The sequence below is a fragment of the Herpailurus yagouaroundi genome, unplaced genomic scaffold, assembly GCF_014898765.1.
Source record: "Herpailurus yagouaroundi ecotype Mexico unplaced genomic scaffold, PumYag 67569, whole genome shotgun sequence".
In the NCBI taxonomy this organism is placed as follows: Eukaryota; Metazoa; Chordata; class Mammalia; order Carnivora; family Felidae; genus Herpailurus; species Herpailurus yagouaroundi.
Genome location: NW_024420375.1, coordinates 2,154,146 through 2,175,317, shown reverse-complemented (window position 1 = coordinate 2,175,317; position 21,172 = coordinate 2,154,146). Strand labels below are relative to the sequence as shown.

Sequence of the window (21,172 nt, the reverse complement as noted above, 5' to 3'; positions counted from 1 at the left end):
TGTTCAACATCACTCATCATCAGGGAAATACAAATCAAAACCATGATGAGATATCACCTCACACCTGTCAGAATGTCTAAAATTAACACCAGACACAACAGGTATTGGTGAGGATGCAGAGAAAAGAGAACTCTTTGCACTGTTGGTGGGAATGCAAACCGGTGCAGCCACTCTGGAAAACAGTGTGAAGGTTCTTCAAAAAATTAAAAATAGAACTACCCTAAGATTCAGCAATTGCACTATTAGGTGTTTACCCAAAGGATACAAAAATGCAGATTCAAAGGGGTACATGCACCCCTGTGTTTATAGCAGCTTTATCAACAATAGCCAAACTATATAAAGAGTCCAAATGTCCATAGACTGATGAATGGATAAAGAAGACGTGGTGTGTGTGTGTGTGTGTATGTATATATGTATATGTGTGTGTATATATGTGTGTGTGTGTATATACATATATATACACATATGTATATATATATATATATATACATGCATGTGTGTATATATATATATACATACTTTGGAATATTACTCCACTCTCAAAAGGAATGAAATCTTGCCATTTGCAATGACGTGGATGGAGCTAGAGTATATGCTGAGCAAAATAAGTCAGGCAGAAAGAGAAATACCATGTGATTTCATTCATATGTGGAATTTAAGAAACAAAACTGAAGAACATTTGTCAAGGGGGAAAAAGAGAGAGGGAAACAAACCATGAGACCCTTTAGGATAGACAACAAACTGAGGGTTGATGGAGGGAGGTGGGTGGGGGATGGACTAAATGGGTGATAGGTGGGCACTCATCATGTTGAGTGCTGGGTGTTTTATGTAAGTGATGCATCACTAAATTCTACTGAAAACAATATTACACTATATGTCAACTAACTAGAATTTACATAAAAATTTGAAAGAAACTGCCATACCCATTCATGTGCAGGTTTTTTTTTGTGGACCTGTTTTCAATTCATTTGAGTAAATACCAAGAAGCATGATTGCTGGATTGGATGGTAAGAGTCTGTTAAGTTTTTTTTTTAATTTTTTTAATGTTTATTTTTGGGAGAGAGAGAGAGAGACAGTGTGCGAGCAGGGCAGGGACAGAGAGAGGGAGACACAGAATCCAAAGCAGGCTCCAGGCTCTGAGCTGTCAGCACAGAGCCCGACACGGAGCTCGAACTTACAAGCTGTGAGATCATGACCTGAGCCAAAGTCAGTTGCCCAACCGACTAAGCCACTCATGCTCCCCAGGTATGTTTAGTTTTATAAGAAACTGCCAGACTGTCTTCCAAAGTGGCTATACCATTTTTCATTCCCACCAGCAGTGAATGAGTTTTTGTTGTTTCATATCCATGCCTGTGTTTGGGTATTACCAGTTTTTTGGATTTTGGCATTTCTAATAGATGTATAGTACTGTCTCATTGTTTCTATTTACATTTCTCTATTGACATATGTTGGGCACCTTTTCATATGTTCACTTGCTATATTTTCTTTGGAGAGATGTCTGTTCAGGCCTTTTGCCCATTTTAAAAATTGGGTTGCTTATTTTGTTATTGTTGAGTTTTAAGATTCTTTTAGTACTATGGGTAACAGTCCTTGATTAGGTATGTATTTTGCAAATCTTTCCTGCCAGTCTTGGCTTAACTTCTCATTCTCTTGATTCCTTTTTTTTTTTTCAGTATGTTTTCTCTCTGTTCTTCAGGTGGGTTAATTTTTGTTGGTCTGTGTTAAAGTTCATGAGTTATTTTTATCTGCCCCTCCTACTCTGTTGAGCCTGTCCTTTGAGTTTTTTATTTTGGTTATTGTATTTTAGTTCTTAAATTTCCACTAGGGTCTTCTTCATATCTTCTATTTCCATGCTGACAGTTTGTATCTCTTTTTTTTTAAATTTTTTTTTCAACGTTTATTTATTTTTGGGACAGAGAGAGACAGAGCATGAACGGGGGAGGGGCAGAGAGAGAGGGATACACAGAATCGGAAACAGGCTCCAGGCTCTGAGCCATCAGCCCAGAGCCCGACGCGGGGCTCGAACTCACGGACCGCGAGATCGTGACGTGGTTGAAGTCGGACGCTTAACCGACTGCGCCACCCAGGCGCCCCACTTTGTATCTCTTTTTATTTTTCTCCAATTTTCTCTTTCTCTTTCTTTGCTGAGACTCTATATTTTCATTTGTTTCAAGCATGATTGTTGCTTGTTGAAGCATCTTTAGGATGATCCCCTTACCAATCTTTGTCAGATAAATCTCTGACAATAGCTCTTTCATTTCAGTTTGGGCATTTGTCTATTGACTTTAAAAATTTTGTTTTAATGTTTATTTATTTTTGAGAGAGAGAGAGAGAGAGAGTTAATGGGGGAGGGGCAGAGAGAGAGGGAGACAGAATCTGAAGCAGGCTCCAGGCTCCAAGCTGTCAGCACAGAGCCTGACGTGGGGCTTGAACCCACAGACTGTGAGATCATGACCTGAGCCGAAGTTGGATGCTTAACTGACTGAACCACCCAGGCACCCCTGTCTATTGACTTTTTTGCATTTGATTTATTTCTGGTTTCTGAGTAATATTTGATTGAAACCTGGACATTTTGGGTATCTTGTCCTGAGACTCTGAACCTCATTTAAGTCATCTCCTCTGACACTGCCATCATCAGGGAAGAGGGGTGTCATATCATTACTACCAGATGGAAGTAGAAGTCCAGGTTCTCCACTTGGCCTCCACTGATCAAAGGGGAACTCTTCATTACAGCTGGGCAGGGCTGAGAGTTTCTGCTCCACACTAGGCCTCCACTGATAACCTTTTGAGGGAAGGGGTTGGAGTGCTGAATTACTACTTCCTTTGTTACTACCTCCCCTGACCCTCTTTATCATTGAGCAGTGGTGAAAATCCTAACTCTCTGCTAGGTCTTCTCTGACATCATCTCAGGGGCAGTGAGGAGGTACCTCATTACTGCCAAGTGGGGTTGGATTCTAGGCTCCCCACATTGTTTCTACTGACATAATACATGTGTGGGTCTTGTTTCCTGCCAGTGGGGATGAAAGTTTCTGCTCTGTACTTGGCCTTCTCTGACACCATGCTAGTAGGAATGGGGGTGGAGTTGTTGGGCATGTCATTACAGTCTCATGAGTGTGGAAGGCTAAGCTCCCCACTGGATCTTTGCTAGTGGGGGTGGGGATGGAGCCAAATTTGTTCTCTGGTTTTGGTTGGAGTAGAGTGGTTATTGTCTAAGCACTTTTGTATTGCTAGGTTGATCTTTTCCCCGTCCTTTGGCTAGAGAGAACAGACTTTGGGGCTCTTTTTGTCTGTGCTCATCTCATCTGGGTTGTGGGCTTCTTCACCTCCAAGTCTGTGATATATGAAGCAAAAAGAAAATTCATGTCATTCCTCTTGTCCCGAGAACCTAAGTGGTCTGTCTTCTCTCCACCTTTCAGAGACTTCTTATGTTTGTTTTGTCCATAATGTCCAAATGTTATTTTTTAGGTGTAACGAGAGGAATGGGGCAAAATACATCTATTCCAGCTTTCCTCTTTTTATTTTAAATGAACAGAAATACTTCACACTCTCCTTTACTGTCATTTTCATGTTTCAAAGAAATTAAATACTGTGACTTAAAATGCATCAAAGCAATGGTAATTTTAGAAAACCATTATGCTGATCCTGAAAGAGACATATTTTGGACTTTGATAGCATGATAGCAATGGTCATGTAGAGTCTGCTTGTTTGCTGCAATCAAGAGTGCTTTTTCAGATTTTGCAGGAGGGATGACAGGTCCCTTTGAATGTCAAGCCCCATTGCATGGGTTGGTTTTTGTGGCCTGAAGTGAAGAAAAACCAGCTTTGCAAATGTTGAGCTTTACTGTCTGTAGTTTGTGTTAAGGAAACCATAGTTATTATAATACGGAATGTGCCTTTCCCAGCTCTGCACTCTCTATCTCCATCTCATAACACCCTAGGCCACCTTCCCCCAACACAAACTCTCCCATACGGACATTATGATCTGATTTCCAGGGCATATGCCACACATCTTTAGCAATGGATGGACTGCCTGCTTTTCAGGCAGCTCTCTATGAATATCATTTCTTTTTTTTTAATGTTCATTTATTTATCTTTGAGAAAGAGAACACAAGCGGTGGAGGGTCAGAGAGACACACACACAGAATCTGAAACAGACTCCATGCTCTGAGCTATGAGCACAAAGCCTGACACGGGGCTCAAACCCATGAATCGTGAGATCATGACCTGAGATGAAAGTCGGATGCTTAACCAACTGAGCCACCCAGGCACCCCTATGAATATCTTTTCTCACAGTTGAGCTTTTGGTAAGGATTAGATTGCAGGGAGTTCAAGGTTACCTTTTCCAATAATAAGCTCTGGGAATGGTGTTAGGTGGTCTTGTTGATGAACAGCATATGCTTTGCCCATCAGTGAGGTGGGAGGGGCAAGAGGATTAATGTCTATCTTGCAGGGGGCTGTAATGATCACATGTGTGTCAAGGACCCAGCTCAGTGCCTGGCACCAAGGAAGATAGTAATAAACAGCAGTTTCTTCCCTCTACCATACCTTAGTCCCTACCTACCAGCTTCTGCTCCCCATTCCACTCTCCTATATCCTCCCCTTTCCACTTCATCACCCCCATTTCTCCTCCCCCTCTAGAGGCCACCAGATATGGCAGTTTCCATGGTAATCAGCTTCCTCATTAGTTTGGAGTTCAATGGTCCCTAAGAGTCTGTCTGGACTGGGTTCCCAACTCACATCAGAGGGAGCTTTCCAGTGAGCTCAAGAGAAATTGTCAAACACAAGTCACTATATTTAAGTTGGCCTTATTAGACACAATAGCACAGAATGATATTTCAGTGTAAAGAGAGAGGATGTGAAGAAATTATTTTCATCTTGTCCAGTGCCTATAGCTCCTGGACATCTGGGGAATTACTGTTTCCCCAACACTGGCTGATGAGGGATTACCTCACTGGGCTGTAAGTGTCGGAATGTGTAAGGGGCAATGCGAGATTTGACAAGGAAGCTGTCACTGAAGGGTTTATAACCCATCACTGAGGATTTGCTCTTTCCTCATCCTCCCACCTGGCCCTTAAGGATCTAAGGTCATGTGAGTTTCCTGCTCGGCTCATGCTTGGTTTCTGTTCTAACCCCCTTGTTCCTGACCCTGTTCTTACCCCTCCCCTGCTTTGCTACTCTATTCATTCATTACGTTGCCATTTATCAGTCCTATGATATGCCAGGCATTATTCTAGCCACTGTGGATATAGCAGTGAACAGAATGGACAAAGATCCCTAACCTGAAGGAGCTTATAGTCAAATAAGGAAAGACAACAAAAAACAAGTAACTACATAATGACATACAAAATTGAAGCTGAACTTTGGGACAGGGGTTCACAACTTCTTGACTAGGGTTCTAGTCCTGTTTCTCCCTTTGTTCCTTCTCATTGATGGTCTATATACTCAGAGTAGCTTCTCTTATCTCCCTTCAACATCTGCTAAGGGAATGAATGAAACACACATGGGAGAGTTTGAGACTCATTACTATCGCCAGTGGCATAAGGTTAGAGGTAGGGGTGAGTTGTCTGGAGGAAATGGCCATGTAAGGCCCCCAAATCCTGGGGCTATTTGGAAATAGGAGAGGTAGCCATTGTCCACCAGGGCAGAGGAGAGTGGCTATCTCCAATCCTCTGAGGCATTAAGGACTGGCTCTGGCACCTTCCAACTGCTTGAGTATTGGCCTTTCTTTTCCCCCATCAGTAACCTTCCATTCTGGTTTCTTGGTCAAGCCTCTATCCCCTGATCCTTCTTAGTTTGTCAGATAAGAGAAAGGGAAAACGGGTACTTGAGCCAGAATGCCTGAAAGCCTTGACCAGCAAGCAGAAGAGATGGATGGGATGGGGGTGAGTGTGGGGCATGCAGGAAAAATCCCCTAGCATAGTGGCAACACTTTGAGAGCATTTAACTAAACCATTAAGTGCAAGGGATGGGAGCTAACCTGATTTCTGGGGCGGCTGAGAAATCAAAGGTGACACACAGGCCTCCTGGGTCAGAGTGGAATTTGTTCTCTGGATGTGGTAGACAGGGCTTGGCCCTGGCTGCCACAGTATGGCAACTGCTGACCACATAATCCTGGGTTATAGGGTTTCTAAAATTAGCAAATAAAGGTAAAATAGAATTAAATTTGAATTCCAGATAAACAATGAATAATGTTTTAGAAGTATGTCCCATGCACTATTTGGTATGTACTTCTACTAAAACATTATTCTTTGCTTACATGACATTCGAATGTAACTGGCATCCTGTATGTTATCTGGTAACCCTACCTGGGTAAAGTGAAAACTGCTATGTAAGGGAAGGACTGACTTTACTTTTTGTCTGTTTCCAGAGGCCCAGAGTAGGACCAGTGGGGAGTTGGACCTGGTTCAGAGAGCAGGAAGAAGGATTTCATTGGCCGGGGGCTCAATGAAGGCCCTGAGGAGCCTTCCTTGGGTGGCTTGCAATTAGAAGCTGAAAGAGCTTTTCCTGCTCTGACAGTCTCTGAGCCTCAAAATCTCCAGGGATTTTGAGAGGGTGGGGTGGGGAGGTAATGGAGAGGGATAGGACTGAAGACTTGGAAGCTCCCAAACAGTCCTGACTGTTTCTCTCTTTGGTGTTGGTGATGGGGTTTCGGAGTGGTGGGGGTTCAGAGCCGATGGCCAAGAAAGAATTCTTGGTGCAAAAAGGTGATTTTGTTAAAGCATGGGGACAGGACCTGTGGGCATGATGAGCTGTGCTGGGGTTGTGAAGAGTGGTTATATACTATGGAGTTAGGGGAGATAAAGGCAAAAAGGAGGCCTCCAGAAGGACCTTCATATGCTAAAGAACACTCACAAGATACTGGAAGCCTAGCTATTGTCAAGGCAAGGTTGTTTTTCCTCTACTAAGGCATTAACGTTAGGACAGTAGGGGGTTCCTGGAGACATGTTATACTCTGTATTTGCCTCAAGTGTTTGTCAATGGGCTTCAGGTTATAAGGAAATTTAATTTTACCTGTCATTTCCTTCTTGCCTTTGTTCCCCACCTCACTGTGGAGGGGAGGGTGATGTTGGGGCTCCAGGAAACTTGAGTCTACAGGTTTCTGGAGATTAGGCTACTGATAAGATTGTCCTTTTCTTATAATTTACTAAGACATTTGCAAACTGGTGGAGACTCCAGTCCTATGGTCTCTATCAGTTAACCATTTGTTTTCTTTCCTTTCCTTTGTCCTTGGCAGCCAGGAGTGACTGAGGAACATCACACATAGCCCACCTGCAGGGGATGGGGTATGCTAGCTTGTGCTTTGTCTTCAGCTTGCCTTATGCTCCCTCATCATTAGGATGGTAGGACACTTGCAGGTGCATCAGCTGGGCACGTGGCTTTCTCTGTGCCCATGCAGAGTGAGTTTCTAGAAGATTCCAAATGCTCACACTGTTGTTGATTCTGTTTCTCTGAGGTAACACTGCTTGGAGGGAAGTTCAGCCCAGGGCAGGCCCAGCTGAACTCTGGGCCTTCTTTCCTCAGTGCCCTGTATTCCCCTCCCCACTCCTCTCAATCATAGTGATAGCAGCAACCTACATGTGAACACCATTTCACAGTTCACAAAGTGGCCATCACTTGTCTGGATTCTCACAAGTCCAAGAGGCAATACTCATTTATTTACATTTGAGGAAACCAAGCCCCAGAGATTTGCCCAGTGCCTTCCACACAGGCCGAGCCTCACCCTACTTGGGCATTTTTATAACTCACATCAGTGTCTGCTACTGTGTGGCTTGTGTTAGGAGCTGGGCATATGAGAACAGTAAGACCCAGTACCACCCAGTTTCTGCCCCCAAGAACTCCCAGACTAGGTTGCAGGGGCTGGAGGGTGGTGAGGAGTCAGGGTTGGTGGACAGATGCATGAAGAGGCACTGGAATAACAAAACAAGTCCTCAGGGCCAGGCTTAATGTGAATGATGACTCCCTCAGGGATGGCTCAATAAAGGGGGTAGCATACACGGCCCCCACCCCGCCCTAGCCCCCTCCCTACATTCTTCCTCTCTAGCAGGCAGCTCTTCCTCTTTTCAGGCAGGCCACAATGTCCACTTGCTGCTGTATTGCTGGCCCTTGGGACTGTCCCTGGGCCCCACGCGCTTGGTGCAACAGCCCATCCTGGCCAGGCTGAGGCAACTTTTCCTTGGCAAGGAAGTACAGATCCTTTCCCTGCTAACTCCCCAAAGGCCTTGCCACACCTTCCCCTCCCCCACTCACTCTTTTGTCAAATACTGTCTTCTGTGGAATTCCAATTGAAAGCAGATTAAAAGAGAGCTGGTGCTCTCTTTCAAGTGGGATCTGGCAAGTCCAGAATCCTATGCTTGGTTTCCACTGTAGTTGTCCCTGGAGCATGTCTCTGAAAGCCTGGGGTCAGCAGGACACATTTTAGAGACCAGCAACTAGCTTTGCTAGCCATCATAGGTCCTGCTCTTCTCACAGACCCCTCTCCCAAACGGTGGCCCAAACTAGGCTTACCATTTGCTCCACCCACCCTGCAAGAAGTGCTCCTCCTCCCACATTCCCCATCCCCACTATCCACCCAGGGTTGGAGCCAGAACTTTGGCCATCACTTGTGTGGCTCTTCTTCCCACTCACCTCCACACCAAATACTCAGGTTGGACTATTTCCTATTGGTCAGGCCTTCTCTATCCCTCACCACTCATCTGTATTCAATGTTCATGGAGTTTTCTTCCCCAATAGGGGATAGTCTCAGAAAGTTTCCCTAGCAGGAGCCTAAATAAAGAGTGGGCTACCTCTACCCCAAACCATAAAGTCAGTCTAATGAAGAGAGAGATTTGGGCCAGCAGGCTTTTCTGTCTTAGGTAAGGTCCCCATGAGCCAATCAACTCACAGTCCAAGGACGTGGAGCTGGTCCTGCAAGTCTGCATTAGAAAGTTGAAAAGGGTGAGCCTATGTGTCAATCACAGGTACATATGGGACCCTAGGCTTTGACATTCATCTCATGCCCTGTAGTAGTCCTCATGTAGCATTTGGCACAAGTCACTATCCCTGCTCACAAGCTGATCTTGCCTCCTCGGCGTCCACATGATTAAGACCAAACTCCTCATCCCTGTGCCAGGCTCTTTTGGAGACTGGCTCTGCTGCCCTTTGCAGCCTGAATTCCCACCAGCCCCTTCAACAGAACCACTATTCCAGCCAAGCAGGTGAATTGCACCTAACACCCTCCACATACTTCTTGCAAAACTGGACAGGACAAGACTGAATGCAAGGAAGTTACCCAGGCCAAGACCCAGGGGAGCTGCTCCCCAATGGGACTCCCCTGTAAAGGCATCAGAGCATCAGAGAGGAGAGTGCCCACATGGGATCTCTGCTTCAGAAGAGACATCCAGAATCCAGCCACTTCTCACCATCCTACCACCAATCTGGCCCGAGCCACCATCATCTCTCACATGGATTATTGCCCTAGCCCCTCAAAAGCCTCCTTCTTCTTCACTGGCCTTTTAAAACTATAAGGAATCCTGTCTCTGTTTGAATCTGTCACTCAAAACCTCACAACAGTTTCCCATTTCAATCAAAGTAAATGGCCAAGGCTGTACACCATCTGACCCTACCATGCTCTCTGGCCTCTCCTTCCTCCTCCTTTCTCCTCATTCAGCTCAAGTCTTCTGCTTCTCGAAACCTGTCAGACACACCCCATCTTAGGGTGTGTGCATTGGTTGTGCCCTCATCACAGAACATTCTCAGTCCAGATGGCCATGTGGCTTGCTTCCTCATCTCTTTGCCCAAATGCCAACTTTTCAGTGGCCTTTTAAAATTGTAGAGTCTGCTCTCCCTACCTAATCCCCACCCCCACCCCCAGCACTCTGGCTCCTTCTTACTCGGTTCAAACTATTTTTCTTTTCTCATAGCACTTACCACCTTAGAACACACTATATAGTTAGGTAATTAATTAATTTCTATCATCTGTCTTTGCCTATCAAAATGTAAACTTTACAAAAGCAGGAATTTTTAAAATGTTTTGCTCACTGATATAACCCAGCTGCCTAGAACAGTCCCTGGCATATACTGTGCCCTCATTAATTGTATGTTGCTTTAAGAAACCCTTCCAATCTTTCACAATTTCATCTACTTGGCCCATAGCACACACCTGGCTGGACTTAGATGCTTTCACAGTCACACATCCCCAGAGCACAGAGACACATGCTCAGAGATGGCAGATATATATGTGGATATATAACTGTAAGTTGACAACTAGATACTTTTTTTTTTACCTTTTTACATATATTCACATATGCAAAGTCACATGTACATGCGTGGACAAATCACATTTTTGAAATTAATTTTTTATTATGATTTTGAGGCACCTTTTTTGGCAAAATTCTATTATAAAATATTTCAAACCTACAGAATAGCTGAAAGAATTGTGAAGTGAATACCCACTACATGGATTGTACAGATAAAATTTTGCTAATTTGATTTATTGTACATTTATCTATGAATGTATTTCTCTATCCATCCATCAATACATTCTATATGCATTTAAGTATTCTTTCCCCCTACTCTAGCATTAGAGAGAATTCAATATTTGTTTGCTTTTTAGGTAAACTTTACATACAGAGAAATGCACAAATCTTAAGTGTACATTTACTGAGCTCTGACAAATGAGTTTTTGACTTGTGTAACTCAGTTTTTTTTTATTAAAAATTTTTTTTAATGTTTATTTATTTTTGAGAGAGGAAGGGACACAAAGCACGAGTGGGGAAGGGGCAAAGAGAGAGGGAGACACAGAACCCAAAGCAGGCTCCAGGCTCTGGGTTGAGAGCAGAGAGCCCAATGTGGGGCTCGAGCTCATGAACCGTGAGATCATGACCTGAGGTGAAGTTGGATACTTAACCAGCTGAGCCAGCCAGGTGCCCTGATTTCACCTGTGTAACTCAAAGTTCCATCAAGATAGAGAGCATTGTTGTCACTCCCAACATTTCCATCATGCCCATTCCTGGTCAATTCACTAGCTGAGGCAACCACTACTCTGATTTTTTTCACGATGGGTTAGTTTTTGTCTGTTCTAGAATTTTATTTACACAGAATAATTTGATATGTACTTACATTTATTTATTCATTCAATAAAAAAATCATGCAGCACCTACCATATGCTCAGAGACCTATATCTGATGTCTGTTCATGGGGAGTAATGAGTTCTCCCGGACTGACCAAACACCAAAGCTATTTCTAGGCATGACCTATGACCTTCTCTCTCCTCCCCTGCAATCACATTGTCACTGAGAGATTATGCACACACAACTGGGTGTCATGAATGGAAATGCAGGCCACCAGGCAGGTGGGTGCCCTGGGCTCCTCCCTGCTTGCCTCTCCCCACCAATGACACTGGCTCTGGAGGCCTCTCATCAGCCCCAAAACCCCCTCCCACTCACTTCCCACACCAGAGCTTCTTCGTCTGCATTTCTCTACGCAGGTGTGCAAGGGGGTGTCACAATCTCAGCCTAGGCTGTGCCCAAGTGGGTAAAAGTGCATGTGGGTAGACTGCTGGAAGGAGCTGGGCAAGCAGAGGCGGCATGCGTCCCTGCTGTCATGTGGGGGGTGGAGACTAGCTAGGGGTTGGAGAAGAAAGCATGAAGAGAGGAAATATTGAAGGCTCCTGAGCAATCAAGCCTAGGAAACCAAAGGAACAGCACTCACCTGGAGTCTCTGGAGACCGCGAGGATGATGTTCTTGCCCTCTAAGAAGGACCTTAAGACTGCCCTGGAGGTCTTTGCTGTTTTTCAGTGGCCCCTAAGTGTCTTTCTTATTGGTGAGTCTTCAGCCTTTGGTAGGGTGACCAATTGCCCTGGTATGCCTGGGACTGAGGGGTTTTAGGGTTTAGCAGGATTTTGAATGCCAAAACCCGGGTCGTCCCAGGCATTGCCTGACGTGCCTGGTGGTGGTACTCATGGAATCTCTGAGTGTATATGATTGTGTGTATGTGTGTGTGTGTGTGTGTGTGTGTGTGTGTGTGTGCATAGAGGTGTGTGCCTATGCAAGGGTGCATATGCGTGTGTGCAAGCAAGCCTTGATGCAGATGTGAATGGGGAGCTCTCCTGGGTCTACACTGGGGCATGCCAGGCATGTTTTGGGAAGATGTGGAGCAGTTTCACTGAGGCTAGTCAAGGAAAAGGACTTAGCTGCAAAAGGACTTAGCTGTTCATGAACCACCAGTGGGGAATAGCAGCCTGGTGGCAGACGAAGGCTCTGAAAACCTCTTGTCCAGAGCAAATCATCCATTTATCCAGCCATTTTTTCCGCTACTATCTATACCACAAACACTTTCTGAGTTACTTAGATGCTGGCCACTGTATTCTAGGTGCTGAAGCAAAGCATCCCTGTGGGAGGGGGAGGGGCTGGGAAAAAATTCTCACTTGTCAGGTGGTTTAAGTGAGTACTAGCTGGAGGCAAGGGTGTGAACCAAATGACCTTGTAAGATATCTGGGAAGGACTGCAGGTAGGCCTTGGGAGTCTGGGACTTGCCAGTGAATAGGGAGCCTGGGCTAGAGGACAGGCAATGGGAGACTAGGAGGCCTGCCTGGGGTGGGCACCAGGACCCCTCTGTGCTGAAAAGAGCAGTGTTAACCTAGGAATGATTAGCAATCAGAGCAGGAAGAGACCAGCAGAAAGAAATTCATATGTATTAGGTAATTTGTACCTGGTATTTTCACACATATTTCTTCATTTTAGCCTCACACCAGCTTCATGATGTAGAAGCTATTATTATGCATAATAATACTATATATATATATATATAATGCACATATATATATTTACATAATATATATAGTATTATATATTACATAGTATTACATATTGTTATATATTATAATTATATATAATTATAAATTATATATCCATTATATTATATAATATTAAATATATAATAATTATTATATTATAATGTATTATATTATTATATATTAATATATACTATATATTTATATAACTAGTTATATATTAATTAATATTAATATTATAATTATATATTATTATATATAATATATACTATTATATATAGTATAGTATTATATATAGTAATATATATGTATATGTATAATATATACATATATATTATCTATGTGTGGCTATTGGTGTGTATATATATATATATACATTGGCATATATATATATATATATATATATATATAGGTATATATATACCAATATATACCAATAGCCACACATACATAATAAGCGCTAATATATATACCAATAGCCACACATACATAATAAGCGCTAATATATATACCAATAGCCACACATACACATAATAAGTGCTAACACTCATATTAGCTAACATTAATTGCACCCTTTTATCACATCAGGCACTGTTCTAAGCACCTTATGTGTCAAATAATCTCCATTGTACAGATGAGGAAGCTGAGGCACATGTAGTGTAAGTGGTCTGTCCAAGATCACACAGCTTAGGAAGCAGAGTAACTGGCCTGGGAATTGAGCCCACAAGGGCCTGATTCCAGCTTATGAATTTCTTTCCCTACCTCTTGCCTCAGCTCACTCAATGTTGATTGGGAGGTTGGATCTGGATGTGTCCCTGGAGCACATGCTAGTCCAGGGTGCAGTCTAATTCATAATTGCCTCATTTAAAATTTCTGGTAACTGCCCATTCATAACCTTTGCCCATTTTTTTTCTGTTGAATGAGGTAACTCTTGAAGCACAAATAGGAACTAGGTGAAGAAGGAGGAGTGTTCAGGGCAGAGAGTGGGTGTGACACATGACAAGGCTAGGATGAGGGAGAGCAAAAAGCATTCAAGGAGCTGACAGTGGTTAAGCGGGATGAGGGGCAAGAGACACAGAACTGATGCCCAATCCATATCGAGTGAATGAATGGGAGACAGAAGAAAGGATACTGGAGAAGCAGGCAGTTTGGGGATGATGGTGCAGGGCATTGTAAACTAAGGAATAGGGTTTGGACTTTTTCCTGAGGGCCATGTGGAGCCATGATAGGGTTTGGCACAGCACGACAGCATCAGATTTGTGTTTTCAAGAGATCACTATAGCTCTGTGTAGCAAATTGGTTATAGGAAGAGGCTGTTGAAATCATCCAGGTGAGAGACGGTAGTGATTCATACCAGACCAGTAGTAATTGGGATGGAGACAAGAGGGAAAAAAAGGAGAGATTTGAGAAATTGGAACAGAATTAATAAGGCTTGATGATCAGAAGATATGGGCAAGAGAAACGGAAAAGGCAAGACGGAGGGCTTAGGGCCCAGTTTGAGGTGGAGCAGAGGAGGCTGAAGGAGGTGTGTGACAGAAAGGGAGATGAGTGCAGGGGGCAAACTGTCCCAGAGAGGTCTTAATTAGAGTCTGCCTGTGGGACATAAAGAGAGGTAGTATGGAACAGGCAGGAGGGCTCTAGTCCTGGGCCTTAGGAAATGTGGGTTCCAGCACTCCCCCTTCCCTTGCTAGCTCACATGGGGTGGGTGGAGCAAATGGCCCCTTGGAACCTTCCAAGCTCTTCACTCTGTTCATGGAATCATATCCCTTTGGACCCTAAAGGCTTTGAGAGAAGACCTTCACAATAAGTCTATGAGGAAGATAAGGCAGACATTGGTAGTGTAATTCCCACTTGGCAGATGAAGTTCAGTGACTACTCTGAGAGCAGACTCATGGTAAATGGCAGAGCCAGGATCCATCTCACTGTCAGGGCACTCTACCTGAGGCCACATTGCCTCACAAGATGTCCCTAACACCATCTGGTTTGAGCAAAGCCCAAGGGAAACAGGGAGGTGTCCTCTGGACTAGACCCATGACTCTATTTCTTGAAAGGTCCAATAGTTTTATAAGGAGTATATCAAAAGCTAAAAACTGCTGGCCTTTGTTTCACCCTTACATCTGTTCCCTAGAGGTAGCCATTTTCAGCTTTGTTAGCTTTTTCTTCTGGTATTTATCTCCACGTGTCTACATTTTACTGTTTAAAATGTCTAAATATTGCTAGTTTCTGATTTAACAACTTTAGATATTGTCACTGACTTTCTAATATGGAAGATGAGAATTTGGTTCTATACATTATTGCTAGATCTGTCCATTTCCTTCATCCTCCCGAGATTGTTGTAGCACAGGTTTGGTTAAATGCCTGACTATGACTAGGAATATCCCTAGGTGAGCCATTTAGTGTACTGAGAGTATATTTCCTTTCTTGTACAATTTTTTGTTTCTCTGGAACTTACAATTGCCTCATTTCAAATTTCGTTTATGCTCTATTAGCTATCTATTAGTTACACCAATTCATCTTCAAACTCTCCACAGACATTAATCTCTCAATATCAGTGAACACATCAGGAATCTGTAAGGTCCTCTCCCGTCCCCCATTGTTTGTTTCCTTGAGGATATTGCTGCTGGAGCCCAGCATCTTCCTGTTACAATCTGGTCTTACACATAGCTCTCACATCCAGGGCCCTTGAGGTACCTTGGGTGCATAATTTAAGAAGGTGCTCACTCTCCGGGTTGTGCAAGTATTCGGTCAGTACTTGCCTGACCCTGAGAGTGTCTTCTTAAATTTTGTGTCCTAAGCACCTTGCTTGCCTCACCCTAGCCCTGGCCCTGGTCAGTTCTTCCTCCGTTGGCTCCTTTTTTTCCTGGATCCCATGCCTTCCTATGTCTTGGTTTACTCTCTTACCTTGATGGACCACATACATCCTCCAGTAGTTTCCTGAGAAACAGACATGGGAGATAAACTCTCTGAGACTATATGTCTGAGATGGTCCTTATTCTTTCATACTGGATTCACAATTTGGCTGCATATAGAATGTCTTAGCTGTGTCTACTATAAGTGTCTGAGTTTAGAGTCTCTTCGGTTCAATTTTTCAGAGAATAGTCCTCCCATTGTCCAATGGTGTAGGGGTGGGGATGGGACCTGGGGTTCTAACTACCTCTTTGATAGACTTTCAATCAAGCCTTGTGCCTCACAGTGCTTTTTGTCACATCTAATGACTCCAAATTATGAGTCTTTCCTATATTTTCTACAACAAACAGGCTTGCTCTTGTAGCCATTCCCCTTGCAGGTAACTAGGTTTCAGCTTTCTTTCCTTGAAGTCACTTACTCCTTCCTTCAACTACTTTCAAGCATGCAAACATTTTGCTGGTATCTCTTGTCCACTCTTGTTGGTATCTCTCTAATTCTTTTTCTTCTTGCAGATCTATACTTTTTAAAACATTCTTATGGTAACTTTAGCGAGGCCTCAGCAAGGAGTCAAGATAGAAACTTGTGGGACGCCTGGGTGGCTCAGTCAGTTAAGCGTCTGACTTCAGCTCAGGTCATGATCTCACAGCTTGTGGGTTTGAGCCCTGCATCAGGCTCTGTGTTGACAACTCAGAGCCTGGAGCTTGCTTCAAATTCTGTGCCTCCCTCTTTCTCTGCCCTTCCCCCACTCACACACTCTCTCTCTCAAAAGTAAATAAACATTAAAAAAAAGATAAAAACTTGTGTTCAATCTGCCATGTCCAGTTGGAAGTGTATTTTGTCTTTTCTAACCTTTATTTTGACCCACTTTCTCTCACACAGTCTCATTCACAGCTGTTTTAAAAACTGAGTCTGGGGGCGCCTGGGTGGCGCAGTCGGTTAAGCGTCCGACTTCAGCCAGGTCACGATCTCGCGGTCCGTGAGTTCGAGCCCCGCATAGGGCTCTGGGCTGATGGCTCAGAGCCTGGAGCCGGTTTCCGATTCTGTGTCTCCCTCTCTCTCTGCCCCTCCCCCGTTCATGCTCTGTCTCTCTCTGTCCCAAAAATAAATAAATGTTGAAAAAAAAAAAGAAATTTAAAATAAAAAAAAAACTGAGTCTGGTAATAATTCTGAGTGCGGCTCCCTAGGACTCATCTCCATTAAGTCTGTCCTAATTATTCTACCCTACAGTGCTCCTGTCTTACTGGAGCTTGACACAGTCCAGTATCTGATTCTGTCCTACCTTGCCCTTTCCTTTGTTTCTCGTTTGAGAACTTGTGTACTCCCAACCTGGCTGATACTGGGTCTTCTCTTTCTCTTGTATTCCCTCCACCGATGCCTCACAGAGAAGATCTGGAGAAGAAAATGTGAGTTGGAGGAAAACTGCTCCTGGCTCTATTGTCCCAGGACTCCCAACCTCTAGTGGTTGGATCAATGTGACCCATCGTTGGCTCCCTGCCATTGAACACAGCCCAGAGCAGTGCTGGAGCAGGTCCTGGGGAGTAGAGGGCTTACTGCATGGACCACAGCTAGAGAGGAAAACATCTGGTTTTCCAGACCTGAAGCAGGTTCCCAAGGACAGAGAGGAGATGGAGGGCTGGGGACGTGGGCACAGAGACCATGTGCTAAGGAGAGGAAGCAAGAGCACTGAGTGGGCATGTGGGTGGAGTGTGTGTGACCTTGAGGTGGAGAGACCCCAAGAGGGAGGGCAAGTGTGAAGGACTGTTCATAATTCATTAACTCTGGGCTGGGCTTCCCTGCAGTAATCACCGTAATCTTTGTCAACCTGTACCTGGTGGTGTTCACATCGTACTGGCCGGTCACTGTGCTCATTCTCACCTGGCTGGCTTATGACTGGAAGACCCCTGAGCGAGGTAGGGGCCCCCCTGGGGGCTGCGTTGCTACCTGCCACAGGCTTTTTCCTCTTCTCTTATTATAGTTCTAAGAGACTCTGGCCAATTCCCAAGAAGTCCTCAAGCCTGTCCCTACCTGGCTTAGAGAAGCTGAGGGAAGGGGGTCTTTTTAAAAGTGCTAGAAAGGCCCAGATCAGAACTGGAGTAGGTTAGGGGAAAGGCAGCTAATAAAGCAGAAATGCAGGCCTGTCCCAAATTGGCCCAAATGTGACATAGCCCATCCTGATTGTCACAAGGCCAGGAAACAGTAGGGGGTGAGGGCCCCCCTGTGGCTCGTTGACAAGGGCTCTGAAGAAGACAGTGGGGGTGGGGAAAACTTGGCTACATTGGCTCTGTTTTCAGGTGGCCGCCGGGTTACCTCTGTGAGGAATTGGCGCCTGTGGAAACACTACTGTGATTACTTCCCCCTCAGGGTAAGTAGCCCCAGATCCCCACTTGGGTCCCAGGCCCAGCCCCAACTCCAATGCCAGTGGTTGGGCCAGGGTGGAGGTTGGGGGCATCATTCCCATTGAGGCCCACATGAATGATGCCCCCTGGAGCTGTGTGTTACCCAACCTGTGTGGCTGGACACAGCAGCCCTTTCCCCTTCCAGGTCTCTGGCCATAAGGAGGAATACTCTTCCTTGGGTATGCCCCTTCTGACTCCACTTTCCTCTACAGCTGTTGAAGACTCATGATATCTCCCCCAGCTACAACTATATCCTTGTCTGCCATCCTCATGGGGTCTTGTCCCACTCGTGGTTTGGCCAGTTTGCCACAAACGGCTTATGCTTCTCCAAGATCTTTCCTGGTATCACCCCTTATGTTCTCACACTGGGAGCCTTTTTCTGGGTGCCGTTGCTCAGAGACTATGTCATGTCTTCAGGTGAGTTGGCTCCTAGGACATAAAGCCAAAGGAAACATGGTTCCTTAAGGGAGAAGTGTTGGGGGAATGGGTGAGAGCAAGGCCAGCTCAGTGATCGTCTCTGGTCTTAAAAAGCTACTTAAGGCTCACCTGCCTGATGTGAGGCTCTCCCCTCTTTGAAGATGTAGGGAGGAAAGTTAGGAGGTGTGGGAAGTGGCCAATCAGCTTTTGGCATTTTCTGCCTACCAGGGACCTGCTCTGTGAGCCAATCCTCCATGGACTTTCTGCTTACCCACAGAGGCACAGGCAACATGCTGATTGTGGTGGTTGGTGGCCTGGCTGAGTGCAAATACAGCCTTCCAGGCTCTACCACCCTGGTCTTGAAGAACCGAACTGGCTTTGTACGCATGGCCCTTCGGCATGGGTAAGGACACCTCTGGTCCAGAATGGGCAGAAGGGCTCCAAAAGCCTAGCAGGGAAGGAGTAAGGGGTTTTGAAGAAATTATATCCAAAAAGGGAGGTAGAGAGTTGCTTCTGTGTTGGAGTAGAGACTGGGCCATGTCCTGGAGGCATTTCTGCTTATGAAGAAAGGCTAGAGGGCTAGCCCTGAGCTGCTCTGCCTCACACAAGCCTCTCATCTGGGCCAGTACCTATACGAAAGTACCTCGACAAAAGGCTGTAACCTCATGTCAGAGAGAACCAACATTACTGTCTGGGTTAAAGGGAAGAAAGCTAAATGAGATGGCCCTTGGGTCTTATCTTCTAGTGTTTCAGACCTGTGGGTTCACAGGAGGGTCTGGGACTTGCTTCCTTTAGCTTACTGATATTTTGCCCCTACGGGCAGCCTGAGGTAGACAGTGGGGCCCTCACACTTAGTCTGGACGTAGGCCCAGCTAAGTTAGGTGCTGAGAAACCTATAGGGAGACCTAGGGACCACTGGTAGCACATCTGGCTTTCAGCAGGGTACCTACCTTTCTGGCCATCAAAGTATATACCTTTCCTCTGCAGAGTGCCTCTAATCCCTGCCTATGCCTTTGGGGAGGCAGACCTCTACAGTCAGCACATTTTCACTCCTGGGGGCTTGGTGAATCGATTCCAGAAGTGGTTCCAGAGTATGGTACACATCTATCCTTGTGCTTTCTATGGACGTGGCTTCACTGAGAACTCCTGGGGCTTACTGCCCTATGCTCAGCCTGTAACCACCATTGGTGAGTGAGCCTTTCCACTGGCAGCCACATCTAGGATATAGGCTCCAGTTCTGAGGCTGAGCCTTGGGTTTGGCTGTGTCTGGAGGCAGAGAGGCTGGCCAGGATAAGGGGCATGGTTGCAGTAAGGGTGGGGAGAAACTGGGCATGAGGGCCGAGGCCCATTCTAAGGAGTGAGCTGTTCTGATGCTTTCCCCTTTTCCTTCTCTGTCTCCTCTGGCAGTTGGGAAGCCTCTACCACTGCCCAAGATTGAGAACCCGAGCCAGGAGACTGTGGCTAAATACCACGCACTCTATACTGATGCCCTACGCAAACTGTTTGACCAGCATAAGACCAAGTTTGGCATCTCAGAGACCCAGGAACTGGTGATAGTTTGACAGACATCCCCAGCAGCTTCTCAGCCTGGAACCTGTGAAATAGGACAAAAGTCACCTATGGGCCTCCTGTTCCCGATTTGGCCAGACCTCAATATGAGGCGGGGCTGTCCATTTGGCTGTTCTCTAGACCCCTCTTCTTCCTCCATCTCTCTCCTCCTTCCAGCACTTCTCTGATTTTTCCTTGCGATTACAAGGGAAATAGTCCCAAAGCTCAGGGAAAGCCCTAAGAGAGAAGTACCCCGAGGTTTCCCATGCTCACTCAGCATCAGTACTGAGGAAAATAATGGACAGAATAAAAAGCTTTTCTTCTGAAACTCATCGTGCCCCAAGTAGTCTGTTTTAAGGGCCTAGGATCCCTGATCATGGCTTTGCTTCTCTAGCTCTCACGCAGCCCCATCTCCTGGCATCTAGACTCCTACAGGACTGGGTGCCTTGAGATCCTGTGTGCTTGGAGTTCAGACTCCACCACCCTCAAGCCATAGGACATGGAACAATCTGTCATCTCTGGGCCCGAGTTTCCTCATCTGTAGGATGAAGAATCCGTCCCCTGCTTACCTCAGAGGCCATTGGGAAGATAAAATGATACTGAATGTGATTGAACTTTGGAAATTGGACAGCTATACGAAATTATTCTCCTCCAGTTATTTTGCCCATTTCCTATCCTTGAGCAAACTATGCCCTAAATTCCATGGCATCTGAATGTTTAAAAGAACATTTACAGTGTAAGGTCTTGTCAACAGCCCTTCGGAAGTTTAAGTAACCTTTCTAGTTGGGCATCATTCCTTAAGCATTGGTCTCCTCATCTGCAAAATGGGATGATACATCATGGGGGGCTGGAGGCTGGATCTTGGGTAGACCCAAGCTGTTATGGGCTCAGGCATGAAATATCCATTACAGATGCCACAGTGTCAAGCTAAGGGTAACTCCGTGCTGTGTCTCTGCCTCAGGACAATGTTCCTTTCTTTGTAGGACCTCTGGCTTACTGGACAGGCAATTACAGGAAAAGACCTAAGGTGTTAGGGATGGGGAACGTGTGATCTGACGCACAGAGAGGATGTGGGATGTTGGGACAGGAAATTCAGACCTCCTTCCTTCTGTTGCCCCCTCTGACATAAGTGTCT

At 45.2% G+C, this 21,172-nt stretch overlaps 1 protein-coding gene across 2 annotated transcripts; it reads left to right on the top strand.

Annotated features, from left to right (window-relative positions):
- The first annotated feature begins 11,614 nt into the window (after positions 1-11,614).
- On the top strand, positions 11,615-20,369 carry AWAT2 (acyl-CoA wax alcohol acyltransferase 2). Of its 2 annotated transcripts, XM_040467744.1 has the most exons (8): positions 11,615-11,799; positions 17,059-17,079; positions 17,476-17,586; positions 17,968-18,038; positions 18,285-18,489; positions 18,718-18,892; positions 19,477-19,676; positions 19,897-20,369. In XM_040467744.1, the coding sequence occupies exons 1-8, from the start codon at positions 11,712-11,714 to the stop codon at positions 20,049-20,051; spliced, it is 1,026 nt and encodes a 341-aa protein (XP_040323678.1). In that variant the 5' UTR covers positions 11,615-11,711; the 3' UTR covers positions 20,052-20,369. The 2 variants fall into 2 exon arrangements, with proteins under 2 accessions (XP_040323678.1, XP_040323679.1); XM_040467745.1 differs by lacking the exon at positions 17,059-17,079 and having other exon boundaries at positions 11,617-11,799.
- Positions 20,370-21,172: the final 803 nt, after the last annotated feature.